This window comes from Solanum verrucosum, unplaced genomic scaffold (genome assembly GCF_900185275.1).
Source record: "Solanum verrucosum unplaced genomic scaffold, falcon-dt-bn FXZP01000032.1, whole genome shotgun sequence".
Classification (NCBI taxonomy): Eukaryota; Viridiplantae; Streptophyta; class Magnoliopsida; order Solanales; family Solanaceae; genus Solanum; species Solanum verrucosum.
The window spans coordinates 3,924,254-3,938,775 of NW_026020569.1; the positions used below are offsets into that span (position 1 = coordinate 3,924,254).

Consider the following 14,522-nt stretch of genomic DNA (forward strand, 5'->3'; position numbering starts at 1 on the left):
CAAACTTGTTAAACATCAAGAATGGCATTCCTCCAAAGGACTAGTTCTTACAACACAGAAACAGCCTGATTACCAAACAATGACCTGTTCTTCCGCATGTACAAAAGCATAAGAAAGAGTGGTAACATCCTGTTAAACAACAATTCAGTACTGAATTAGGCATGAAACTTATTTCCAACTGATACTGCATTTACATAATTGCAGAGTATGTTAAACATCTATCTATCTTAGACAGGAAACATTGATGTCAAATAAACATTTCATTTTCATTTTCAGACATAAGGCTATCTATCACCGAGTTCATATAAGCCAATCTCAAAGCCTACATAGAAGATGCCACACTTGCTACAGCCTACAGATAGCAATAACAATTTGTGAAGCATAAAAAATTGAAACTATGAGGGAAGTAAACAAGAGCAAGAAACCAATTGTAAGAGATATTAATAAAATTGGTTAAGGGTAATATAGTTTCCCCAACTACATAGATCCAAGTCGAAATGCAACTATTGCGACTAGGAGGATGAGAAGCTGAAAGACTTGTCTTATCTAAATACTGAAAGCTTTAAAACATAAACATAGCGCATTTTTGGAAGCTCAAAACTCAATTAAGCATTTCTACTTATCACCTTTAACGGGATCATCAGATATCTTAAGGCCAGATTGATGGGTACGCCGTCGAGTCCTGGAGGGAATAATGTTACCCAAATCGACTTCGGCCAGTAGATCGTCGGAGAGGTCAGTATCAGTGTCAACATCAGAGTCGCTCCCAAAATCACTAGAATCATCATCGTCAGAGTCCTCAATCAACTTTCCCTTCCCCTTGTCATCCCTTAAAATCCCTTTTCCCTTACGATCGACTTCCGCCTCTCCATTGGACTGCTCATCTTCTTCATCATCACCTTCATAGTCATCTTCATCATCTTCTTCTTCGTCCTCTTCAACTTTTTTCTCCTGGGCGAGTGAAGAATCAGTAATAGAGAGTTTTTGCTTCTTGTTTACATCGTCTTCGTGAGATTTGGCAATGGCTTCTTCTGCTTGGGGCTTTCTTTTTAGGGGGAATGTATGTTCTTCTTCGTCTTGTCCCGCTTCTGCCATTTTGTTTTCAGAGGAACACCCCAAACTAGGGTTTTGCGCAGGGCCGGAAACTCCACCCTTTCAACTGCGCTTCCGCCTCCCTTTGAGAAAAGGCTCAAAATAGTCCTCGTGTTTGGGGTTAAAACTCAAAATCACCCTTAAGTTTTCACATGGAACATTAATAGTCCCTCATATTTATAATATTGGTGCACTTTTGATCTTCCTTCAAAATTTTGCCTATTTTTTATATTAGTTTTTTTCATAATTTATGTATGGAATATTTAATTGTCATTTTATATATTTAATAGAAATAATAAACCCATGTGAGAGATTGTGAGAAAAAAAACACTTTGTTTTGTTTAGTAGTAGAAATCATATTGCAGGTATAGTCGAGAGGTTCATCACGACGACTTCACGTACAATTGCAATATCATATGTTAAAATATTCTTAGTTTAGCTGCAGTAATATCTATACTGAACAGAACAAAGTGTTCTTCTTCTCACCTTCTCTCAAATATAGTTATTATTTATACTAAATATATAAAAAGACGATGTGACATTCTTTACATAAAATTATGAACAAAATTAATATTAAAAAATAGACAAAAGCCTAGGGGAGGACCAAAAGTGTACCAATATTGCAAACATGAGGAACTATTAGTTTTCATGTGAAAACTCAAGGATGACTTTGAGTCTTAATCCAAAGATAATGGACTATTTTGGGCCTTCTCTCGCCTCCCTTTCAACAATTTTCTTTTCTCTTTTCTCTTTTCTTTTTATAAATAAATAAAAGTTATTACTCTACTATTATTATAAAATAAAGGAAACTATTATTTAAAAGGATTCTGAAAGCTTTGTTTTAATGTATGTACTTAAATCAAAGTGCATGACACATTATGAATAATATTTGAAAATCTATATTTAGCCATAAAAATACTAAAATCAACTCAACTTATATTTCAAATTTAGAAAATAGATTATAAGTTATTTTCAAGTTGTATTTAACTACATTCTACTTTATTCCAAATATTTTTGCAAAAAAAATTACATATATAACCACATCTTCACTTTCAACTCAATAAATTTCAAATAAGTGAAAAATATCTTAATTGCTTTTTTTGGAGCTCTTTGTATCTGAACTTAAATAGTAAGACAAAAAATGTGGATCATGATTTTCTCACACGAATTTGAATTTGACCAAATCCAATAAAAATATTTGACACCACCAACACTAACATCATACCTAATAAAATTCACGAATTTTGAGGAGAATAGAGTGTGCATAGCCATAAACTAATACATACCTCGCATAGGTAAATAAATTATTTCCAAGAAATCTTCGACTCAAATACAACGAATAAATAGAAAAATGCTACTTAAAAAACATACAACTAGTAAGTTAAATAAGGTGAGGAATCACCTACTACAAAATAAGGTGAGGGATCGCCCCCACCGAGAGCCCAACCTTTAAAAGTAGGGGCTGAAATATATAAGTATAAATTATAGGAACCACATATTATAAGTATTAAATAACATCCTATCCCTTCTAGTTTTCTATTTACCAAAAATTCCTTAAAAATGATGTTTGCGGGATACATAGCGTTGTGCACGGGATACATTAGATTTGATACATTCCACATAACAGGATACATAGCGTTGTGCACGGGATACATTAGGTTTGATACAAAATAAGGTGAGGGATCGCCCCCACCGAGAGCCCAACCTTTAAAAGTAGGGGCTGAAATATATAAGTATAAATTATAGGAACCACATATTATAAGTATTAAATAACATCCTATCCCTTCTAGTTTTCTATTTACCAAAAATTCCTTAAAAATGATGTTTGCGGGATACATAGCGTTGTGCACGGGATACATTAGATTTGATACATTCCACATAACGGGATACATAGCGTTGTGCACGGGATACATTAGGTTTGATACATTCCACTTAGCGGGATACATAACGTTGTGCACGGGATACATAACGTTTGATACATTCCACATAGTGGGATACATAGCGTTGTGCACGGGATACATAACGTTTGATACATTCCACATAGTGGGATACATAGCGTTGTGCACGGGATACATGCGGGATACATAGGTAAATAAGAGATTTTTGAAAATTTTGAAATAAGTAGGGATAAATGAATATTAAGGTAAGTAAAAGAGTGTAGTTAAGTAATTTGTCCAATATATAAATCAATTGGACTGATTAACAAACAAATTAGAAACTAATAATTTACTCTTTACACTATGTGATTTATGTAAGTTATACATAATTAAAAGAAGTACTCCGATTAGAAATATAAATGGATGGATCATCGATGAAACGACATTTTTCTATTATTAATAGAGGGAGCAAAGAACGGATTTTGCTCTCTTTTACAATTAAAAAAATAAGGGTCCAATTCAGACCAATAATAATTTTATCTAAGTAAAATTTTGACTCACAAATCATACTTATTAATAATATAATAATAAACAAGACGACTACTAATTCTTAACACTTGAATTTGCTTAATACAAGAACCATAATCCAACCTAACTTAAGACTAAAACCCCTATCCTATGAGAGCCCTCCATTTGATTAGCATATTCCCCTGTGATTTCCTCCGTAACTTCATATTAAAGCTAACACTGAATCCATTTTAATTGTTTTTTTTTTGTGTTTATATAATACATCAATATTTTTATATAACAATTTAGATTTTAAAAGAAAAAATTGGATTGCCTTAAAATCTTTGAGGAAACGATTTATTTTGAGATAACCATGAAGGTGAAACAAGATTTAGATTAAGGGTCTGTTTGGAAAGTCCCTAGGTAATTGGAATTGGTGTAACAGTCTAATAATTACACATGCTAGTAATTACATTGACATGTTTGTTAGTCACAATGTAATTACATATGTCCTGTTTGGATGGACAATTGCAATCATAAAATTATATTAAATTTTAAAAGTAAAAGTTAATTATTAAGAATTAAAAAAAAGTTATTAGACAAATAAGAGCCTTTATAAATTATATTAAATTGAATATTTAAGATATATATTGTCTTTTAAGAATACATTAATAAGCATATGTTCTTAACTAATATTATAAAATATAATATTTATGTTTTTCAATGTAGTATATTTTAATCAAATTAATCATAAAACTAAAAGTACAAAATTTCTATGAACGTTAAGAAATGCATGTCTGACAAAAAGATTAATATTATAAATATCATGTCATAAAATTATAAAACATTTGACAAAAAGATAATCTATCAAGACTAACTTTATAAAAAACATAGCTTGCAATGTAAAATATCAAATCAATACTCTTAAAACAAATGAAACTGAAAATGCAACATAAGTTAAAAAAAAAAAAAAAAAAACTAACATAATACTCTTATGTCAAATTTCAACATAACATACATAAATATGATTTATTTTTATTTTTTTAAAATGTAAGTCCATAACTTTATTCAATAATAAATTCTACTTTAATTTAAAAATTAGTATACTAGTAAAATTATACTAATGAATTTTTTAGATAATACAAAAAATTGCATAGAATCAGATGAAGTAAGAGTTGAAAATGAGAAGGAAATGAAATATATATAATATTAAATAAAAATAAAATATTTTTAGAAAATATTAGAATAATAATAAAAAAAATATTAAAATGGAAAAAATAAAAATAGAAATAAAAGGAAGAAATTAAAAAAATTGGAGCCATGCCAATTGACCATGTAATTACAGGGGGAACCAAACAGTGTAATTACACAAAATTCAATTGATATTTTTATGTCAGGTAATCATAACAATTGAGTATGATTGTTTTAGATAATAAATGGTTGATATTAATGTGACTGATAATGAATTAGGCAGGAAGAGAGGAGAAAAGGTGGTTACGTCCATGTCCGATGGAATCAGAAGTTCCATAATTCATAAACTGTGTGATGGAGTAGAGTAGAGTAGTTTAAGTAATGAATAATGAATGTATGACGGAAACTCCAAAGCTAAAAGAAAAACACCATTGATTTGATATCAGAGCTTTTTCAACACCTGGCTTGCCTTCCCTCGAACACTTGCAAATTGAAGTTTCGACCGTTCACACTTAACAAAGACAAAGTGACAACTCCTCACCCACTAATATATAGTGAATGAATGAATCCAATTCCCGACTCCCAATGGATTGGCTCATCAACGTTGCACAAATGTCAGTTGAATCTGTGCAATGTAGTCATAATTGCACTATTCTCCCACCCACATTTCTCAATATCACTAAAAGAGAGGAAGAGAGCTTTTATTTTTTTTATTTTTTACAGATTGAAGAAGCAAAGCATTGGTGATGGCGATGATGGAGATAACCGAGGCGTATGGAGTGATGGCAGATGGAAATAATATTGTTGTAGGGGACAACAACAACAACAACAACAACAGTATGATGAATCCTCCCACTCCCACTCCCACTCCCACCAAAAGAAGTCGCAGCCAGAGGCGTAGGCGTTCTTCCCTCAACTTCACTTCCCTGGATTTTCTCTCACACGTGCCACCACCTCCTCCTCCTTTGCCCGCCGCACGTGTATGACCCTCTTTCTCTTTTTTCTTTTATTTATTAATAAATTGAAATCATAACAATTTCTTAATTTTTGGGGGAAGACTAGAGTTTAATCTTTTCTTTTTTTTGGGGTCCTTAGCTTACTCTATTTGGTACTTATAAAAGTAGAAATAATGTGTATGTATCGGATCGGACCCGACCCGACCAGACCATCACCTCACCTGTTAGCTTTCTAGTACACCTCAGGAAAGAGCTTATATTCTTTACAACATACCCCTCTACCTTGTTTATCTCACACTAACTTTTTTATGCTTAACTCTGTAAAAAGTATTGTAATTATTCCTATTTGAGTGTCATCTCACAAAGATCTTAAAGTTACAAGACGTCTTAGCATATATTACTTGTTGTCTTTTGGTTGAAAGACCATGTCATCGTGCTATTCGAGGTTCATAATAAGTGTGACAAAATGAGCCAAAACAACTACAATATCCATTTTATTATTTGTCAAACAAACGATCCTTTTCTTTTTCCAATACAAGTAGACATTGGATTGGCATGACTTATGAGGAAATTCTATATTCAAAAGTCCTGATCAAAAATTGAGGAATGACTTTATGGATCGATTGCAAAGGGCATAATACATAAGCATACCATCAAACTTGGCCTCAATTGGCAAGTAAGCGCTCCAACTTTGAAAGTGTATGTGCATCTAGACATCTCAATTGACAACTAAACACACCAACTCATTGTGTCTCATTGACACCCGACACTGACGTGTCACATAAAATTTTGGAGGTGTCTAGATGATCATTTTGTAATTTGGAGTGTTCAACTGACACAATGGAGACAAATTCTAGACATCTCAATTGACAACTAAACACACCAACTCATTGTGTCTCATTGACACCTGACACTGACGTGTCACATAAAATTTTGGGGGTGTCTAGATGTGCATACTCAAAATTGGAGTGTTTACTTGCTAGCAAAGGCCAAGTTTGAATGTATGTTTATATATTGTGCCATTATAAAGCAATAACTAAGTAGACAACACTTGCAAGAAGGCATAATTAAACACCCAATCTAATCTCCTTGTTGTATGGAACATGACACATATACCATGAGTACACTTCAATTCCGACCTTGCTGTGTAAATTGCATCGCTAGAATGTAGCACATACCGCTACAAGCGCACCTCAACTCCAACTTGTTCGGATTAACTATATGGTTCTTCTATATTGTTCCATCATATCCCATTTCTTTCCAATACTTCATACAATTTGTAAAACATGAATTCTCTTAAACTAGAGATTGCCTTGATCTCATACTTGTCCTTACACTAACATACAAACTTCAGAGCAAACTATAAGTATAAGAATAATGTTATTTCACATATTGGACTCATGAGAGACCAATAGGCTTAACAAATGTAATAGAAACCAACATAAACTACACATGTTGGCACTTGTTAATTAAATTATATCATTAGATATGTATTGGGTAGTGGGTGAAAGATATTGACAACTATGGTGCAATTATAATGCCTAAAGTGGCCGGTTTACTATCAATAATGCACTTACCTCCTCACCATGACCCAAGAAAATTCAAAATCGCATGAGTAATGTGTATTGACATATGGACTCATATGATACATATAGGATTTAACATAAATAGAAAACAACATAAACTACTCATGTTGGGGCTTGTTAAATTGTATCATTAGATATGCATTGTTGGGCGAAAGTTGTTGATAACTATAGTGTAGATATAATGGCAAAGGTATGCACTTCTCTAGCTCCGTGCTTTGTGAGTTGTGCCATTATTAGTGAAAACTTGAATAGCATGAGTGAAGTCATCTAAGGTCTAAGATTTATTTGAAGGAGTGCAAATAGAGAAATATCCTCTATTACATTATTTTTTTTGGAAATCCATAGCTGTCAATCAGCCAAATTAGAATCTAAATATAATGAGAGGCTATAAGAACTTTATTCGGGAAATAGCTAAGATGTTATAGTTGTGTTCTTACATGTTACTATCAGTGGCGGAGCTAGTAGTTTTAATAAGGGGGTTCAAAATCTGAGAAGTAAACACACGAATTAATGGAAGGGGGTTCGACATCTGTTATACATACCTAAAAAATAATTTTAACCATGTATAAATAGTAATATTTTCCGCCGGGGGGTTCGTATGAACCCCCTAAGTATATGCTGCCTCCGCCCCTGGTTACTACAGGACTATAAGTCATAAGTAGCATCTATAGATCTTGCTGCGCACCTAAACGGTAGGTGTGTGGTGGATGTGTGACGTTTGTGGTTGTTGTTTATGCACCTATCCCAAAGAAAGAAGAACGAATGATATGCTTCCCTGCCAATCATGGTTTTACCACTTGTTCCTGATGGATTGGGCTTTGGTCATTTTCTCTGTGCTCATAGACTTAGTTACCATGTTAATTAAGAAATTAACTTCTAAGGAACATTGTCTACCAATCAAATTCAACTACTTTGCGACCTGACTGAGTTCATCTGTTGAATTTGATTATAAGATTTTCTGAAGATCATTCAAGTAAAAAGGTGTCCCTTAATGGCTGTTGGAAGTCAGAAATTTCATCCACTGACCTGTTGTCACATCTGTTTGAGGAATTTGGAAATAGTTGGATTCCCATCAATGAATAAGGAAAAATATGAAATACCTAGCTAGCTTAATTATATATCCGGCCAGTCCACAAAGGAGCAAAAAACCTATATGCAATAATTTGTGGGATATAGGTATGATGCTTTATATGTAAAAGACAATGAAGCTGAAAATTTAATCATTCTATTGAAGCAAACTAATTGCAATGAACATTTTGGTCATCTATCCTTGGCAATGTAGTTCATTTGATACCCTCTCTTTCTGGTAAACAAACAATACATTACATTTTCCTCTTGAGATCACAATTGATCAGCTAAATACATTAATAAGTGTTGTTTATGCTTCAGGTACTTGAACCAACAGGGTTCAGATTTCTCTTTGACAAGCAGCTCCAGAACAGTGATGTCAGCTCCCTGAGAAGAATCGTTGTGCCCAAGGTGATGATATGCATTTAGAAACATTTGTTTTTAGTATACATTGAAGTAATAATTCTAACATTTCTATGCTGTGGTTAATTTCAGAAAGCCGCTGAGCGATATCTTCCAGCTCTTGAGATCAAAGAAGGGTTCCCCATCACAATGGATGACATGGATGGTATCCATGTTTGGAGTTTCAGATACAGGTTGGAGGTCGCCTTTTAACTTTCCAAATTTACTTGACGGAGTGATGTTTTGTAAGTCATGTACGTAGATTCAAGTGTCAAGACCAGAATATTTACTCTATTTTTTATAGGTACTGGCCAAATAACAGCAGCCGAATGTATGTGCTTGAAAATACTGGTGAGATCTCCACAGCTAGCCCTAATTTCTTTCCAAGTTTATTTACTACTATGCAAAAGCTAATTGCTAATAACAGTTGGATTTGAAACTTGCATTGATGGTCAGGTGACTTTGTCCAAACACATGAATTGCGCCAAGGAGACTACTTTGCACTCCACTACAATGATCAAAAGCAGATTTATGTAAGCTTGCTCTTTGGTGTGGCGTAGTTTACTTTGAAGTAGTTTGTCAAAGGCTATATATATATGGATATGTTTTGTGTATAGGGCATTGAAGCGAGGAAAGCTGGAAGTGGAGCCGTATTCCGTGGTTATGAAGCGGAGGACGTGATTTTAACTGATTATGCACAGGCTGCAGATGATGGGAATGGAGCGCTTATTATGAATGAACCAGAAATGGATATGTCCAGCTTTTACTTCCCTGCAATGGACAACGAGATGGGCATGTCCTTCATTTATGATACCAGCTTCTGGAACGAGCCTGCCTTCGATTTTGTAGGGGGTCCTATGACCTATTACTCAACTAATGTGTATCCAATGCCAAGCTTTGGGTCCATTGAAGACAGCTTCAGTGTTGATGATTTCTACTGAAGACATACTACTAATCCCATGCAGCCTTGTAATCTAATGCATACTCTTACCAGTAGCGTTTTGAAGCAAAAAGCTGATACTCCAGCTACTAGCACAAGAAACTTTACTAGTAAGTTAAGGTTTCTGTTTTGACTCTCTACTTTCTTAGGTTGGCTTTTGTTAGTTTGGTCAAAAACTCTTTACTAATAAGCTGGTGGAGACTTTAGAAAAGGAAAAATATCAAATAAAAAAAAGGCGCATACTTCATTTAGCACTAAAATGTGTTTGATGTTTGTCTCGTCTAATTAAAATATTTTACTCCAATGCAGGCCGAGGTGTTTACCAATTATTTTTACAAGTTACTCATGTCTTGTAGTTTTTTGTCTTAGAGAGGAGTTTTTTCATAATTTTGTTTTGTTTGGTTCAAGGTAGGAAAATTCTATCAATAAGGTATTGTGGCGAACTAGTTTTCTACATCTCACAGCTCATTTTCTGTTCTATGTGCTAGCAGCTAACAAGATTCTTTAAGTTGATTATAATTGCTCATTTTTTTCCTTTTGGTGCAAGTAAATATTGCTTCAAAAACTGATTACGCTATTCAGAGGGGGAATAGCACAAGAAATGAAAATAAGAACCTACAGATTAGGTGCAGGATAATACGATAACAGGGATAGGGTGGGTATAAGGGTCCCTGCCTGCCAGAGTCGCAAAACAAACTCATATAACAGTGGGAATTAGAAAAGGGATTAACCAAAATCATTCTGCAGCTGTGGCTCCGGAAAGTTTTTTTTTAAAAACATATTTTGGTACATTGGACAGTTAAAATGGACAGAGCAAACATATAGCCTCAAATATACTTGTTATTCCCATCTCGAATGGGAAAAGCTTAGCATCAAATTGATTTTGTATCTATTCTAACAAAAAAGACATCCGCAATGCTTAAGTTTTAGGGGAACTCCCCCTCTCCAAAATCTCAAAATCAGAGAAATATAAAATTGTAAAGATTGTTGAGCGAAAGAACACTCTCCAGCTTACTACGAAAGAGCACTAAAGAAACATCTGCAATCTATGTTTATTGTTTAATCTGGAGGAAGTCTTCTCTTTACTGCTTTTAAACTTGGTGAAGAATTAATTTGTTCTCAATCCTACACCTTCGCAACCTCAGAGTCAGCAGGTACAGCAGGAGCAACACCACCAGTTGTTGGCCTACAAATCGAGTCAGAAAAAATAAAGCAAACATAAAAATTACTATCTTAAAGTAGACTGATACAGGAAAAGCAGACAGGTTTAGAATGTCCAGTTATGAGTTAGAAGAAGACACTTACAGCCCAACAAAAACCTTGAAAGCATCATAGATTCCCCATTGAGCACCAGTAAGAGTTCCAATCATGACAATACGTAGAGGTAGACCACGGGTAAAGAGACCCAATACTCCTATCTTCTTTACGGCCTGAGGACATAGTTTTTTTGTTAAAAACAAACGGGGGGTGTCACATGGCAGATTAATGACTTGAGGAAATATAAGAAAATTGAAGGAGAAGAGAAAGAGATGGTCCAACAAACTACTAAATGCTTACATCACCAACAGTTGCACCCTTCGCATTGTTGAGGAATGAGACAAGATTGTCAGCAGGATGGGATACAATAGCACAGAAGACACCAGCTATATATCCACCAGCAAAACTAATACCAAGTTGCATAGATTTGCTGCACTCATTTTTAGGCTTTGGGACTGCATGCTTGTAGATCATCTCCACAATAGTCTCAAAGGACGCAAACTTCATCATTGTATCTGCAATTTTAGATGTTTAATTCTTAATGTCCAATAAATAATAACTAAACCAAGGTCACTATTAAAAGAACAACAGCACAACCAAATATGCACTACTAAAACAAATACACAGTGGTGTGATAAAATAGGCATTAGGTGAATTACCAACACCACTCAAATTTATCCATCCTCTAGAGCCTTAGCAACCAATAGCAGAAAAAACATCATGACATGGAGGACCCAGCCCCTTAAATGTACTGTATTACTTTATATCACAGAGGCCAGAGCTAGATTTCTTACATTCACCTAACTAAAGGGAAGCCATTACCAGAACAAGAAAGAGAGAATAATTTCCATCAGCAATGACAATTAATAACTGCTGCGTCCAAACATAAGCCCTCATCCAGCCATTTTACACTCCCAAACATTCTGGGGCCCAGAACCCAATTATAGGAACTATTGCACAATTCTAAATAAGGTGACTGACCCAATATAATAAAACAGACAAGGAGAAAATAATCTCTATTTGTTCTATTTAACAGAGGAAGTAAGAGGCTATTTTGCTCAAACAACTATTATAAACTAGCACAAGCTCTTTCTGAGGGTAGCGAGGTGAGGTTCGCATTTGGAGGTTTAATTGTTTTTTAAGACAGGTTCAACTAAACAACCATAGGCTTTATGAATTCTAGCAAACATAAAAAAACTTCACTCATTTGAGTAATCATACCCCTACTCACATAATTGAATTGCCCAAGTAATAAACAAGTTCTTCAATGATAATAAACAGATGGTTCCACTTACATGGAATCTGACGTCCCCAAAGAGGTACCAAACCTTTGTACAGGCTGCACAGATGTACCAAAATATAAAAATCTGTTCTATAAGGTACATATTAAGGAATGTGCAAAACAAAGATACATAGCATACCCCATGGGACCTTCAGATCTAACAAATTTCGGCAATCCATCTGACAATCCCCTAGCGAAACCAGGCTGTGTCTGAACACGAACCTTTACAGCTTCAAATGGGCAAAGAGCAATATCTGCAATCACTTCAGCAGATGCAGAACCAGCAAGGTATATCAGTGTTTTGTATTTTGCAGCATTTTCTGCTCCCGCAAGGTCAGAGTAGTACTTCTTGAAGAATTCATAGAATCCAAACTTGCATGCACCCTGAGCACTGTAACCTAACAGGGTAGGAACCCATCCCCTGAAGAATCCCCTGGGACCTTGCTCCTTAAGAAGGATGCCAAATCCAGATGATATACTCTTGTATTTCGCAGGGTCAATCTAGTAATTTATACAATTTCGGTCAGTTTAGATGCTTCATGACTAATGTAACGTAAGAAATAGAAACAATACAAGAAGATAAAGTTTCACTAGTGGGATTAGACTAGGTTTGTTGTTGTATAGTTTCAGAGATAAAGACAATCCATCCTCCCATGGTCGAGAAAAGCAAAGGGGATAATAGAGGTTGCACTAAGATCTGAAACAATAATTGTCCAATTAAAATCTTAAATAAAATACAATAAGGCGTCTTCCTCTCCTCCATCACAGAGGAATGGCCATAACACTACATTAAAAATTTAGATCTAGAAGATGAGCAATAATATACAAGTCAGATCGGATATAGAGAGATAAATAGAAGAATGAGTTGAGATCGTGTGAGAAATGGACAGATCTGCAAATGAGATGAACACAATTTGTACCTGCATGTTACATTTGACGAGATCGAGTGGAGTGACAGCCATGTGAGTTAGACCACAACTGAGGATGCCACCGAAGGTACAGGCAGCGTAGAACTGCGGGGAGTACATCTCGATCTTACCAGGTTCGGTAGGTGCCGGAATAAGGAGGTTGTTGTTGGCAGGAGGCAAAACATTGGTGGTTTCTGGAACAGCAAGGGTTTTGGGAGTTAAAGAAGAAAAAGAGGACGTTGGGGAATAGAGAAAGCTTGGAAGAAGGGACTGACGGCGGGAGTTCTCCATTGACAGAGATCGAGATCGAGATCGGAGAAGGCAAATGTAGAAACCTGAAAATCTCGTCTCGCTCTCCGAATACCTCCTTTTTCTCTTTCGACCTAAAACAATTTCCACTCTTTTATACTGCCCTGTCAACCATTCACTTTGCGTTATAATCACGGAGTGACCAATAATATCCCAATTTACCTTTATGACCCAAAACCATTTTTTTAAAATCAAAGTAAATGAACCATCCGTCATGTTAGGGTTCGTTCCGCATGCAATATGAAATTAATCGTCATATAAAAATATAATATGAAGCTGAAATTTTGTTTGTACATATAATTTAGATTTTTTATGTCATACGTTTTCTTAAACATAAAAAAAAAACTTATAAGTTGTAAACATTATTAAAATTGTCTCAAGTCTTTATACAACCTTACAAAATAAACAAAAGTTTACAAAATCACATATTATACTATCACAAAGCTACTCTAAAAATTATAACATTTATGGGCAGTCTTCAATAAAAGAATAAAATTGAACACAAGTTGTAGTGTCTAGTCTTTAATATAATTATTTCACATACTATGGACAGTTGAACTTGCATTTCTCTAGAGCCGTCAATATGGGCTAGGCCTGTTGGGTCAGCCTGGTTTAACCCGTGATTTGGTAGGGTTGGGCTACGATTTTTGGAGCCCATTTAAGAAAAAAACTTTTTAGCCCGGCCTGAATAAGCTTATCGATTTGTAGGGCTTGAGAAATATGGATAGGGCCGGCCCGTGGGCCAAATAAAAATTAATTAAAAAATAAAAATAAAATAGAGTATTAAAACTGATAGGAGTCTACACTCAAAATTTGTTTAAAGTTTGAAATATTACAATTTAAATACAAATTATGTTTATAAAATATGTACTACATAAAATAAAGTTCCTAAAATTTCTAGGGAATCACTACATAGCCTATGGAATATTATCATAATTTTTGTGTTTTATTATGATCATTGAAAAACAATTAGGTTAATATTTCTATTTAGCTATTTAGGTTTTTACTTGAAGCAAACTTAATAAATATTATATAGATAATTTTATCTGTTATTTGATGAACAAGTAGTAACACTAGTCGATATTTATGATAATATTTTTAAATTATAATTTAATTTAAAAAATTATAAAAAATATACTTTTAAGAA

The 14,522-nt window shown here is 34.3% G+C and overlaps 3 protein-coding genes across 3 annotated transcripts; 1 reads left to right on the plus strand and 2 right to left on the minus strand.

Annotated features, from left to right (window-relative positions):
* Positions 1 to 421: 421 nt before the first annotated feature.
* LOC125810920 (uncharacterized) lies at positions 422 to 1,137 on the minus strand. The gene has a single exon (XM_049490423.1). The coding sequence runs from the start codon at positions 1,093 to 1,095 to the stop codon at positions 616 to 618; it is 480 nt and encodes a 159-aa protein (XP_049346380.1). The 5' UTR covers positions 1,096 to 1,137; the 3' UTR covers positions 422 to 615.
* A 4,092-nt stretch (positions 1,138 to 5,229) lies between these two features.
* Positions 5,230 to 9,620, plus strand: LOC125811054 (B3 domain-containing transcription factor FUS3). The gene is given in 7 exon segments (XM_049490544.1): positions 5,230 to 5,397; positions 5,399 to 5,647; positions 8,599 to 8,688; positions 8,773 to 8,873; positions 8,984 to 9,030; positions 9,136 to 9,212; positions 9,297 to 9,620. Coding segments are annotated over 7 exon segments (1,056 nt in total).
* An 833-nt stretch (positions 9,621 to 10,453) lies between these two features.
* LOC125810756 (mitochondrial phosphate carrier protein 3, mitochondrial) lies at positions 10,454 to 13,461 on the minus strand. Its single transcript, XM_049490240.1, has 6 exons — positions 13,079 to 13,461; positions 12,298 to 12,659; positions 12,172 to 12,215; positions 11,177 to 11,391; positions 10,925 to 11,049; positions 10,454 to 10,805 (listed from the first exon to the last, which is right to left on the minus strand). The coding sequence occupies exons 1-6, from the start codon at positions 13,355 to 13,357 to the stop codon at positions 10,745 to 10,747; spliced, it is 1,086 nt and encodes a 361-aa protein (XP_049346197.1). The 5' UTR covers positions 13,358 to 13,461; the 3' UTR covers positions 10,454 to 10,744.
* Positions 13,462 to 14,522: the final 1,061 nt, after the last annotated feature.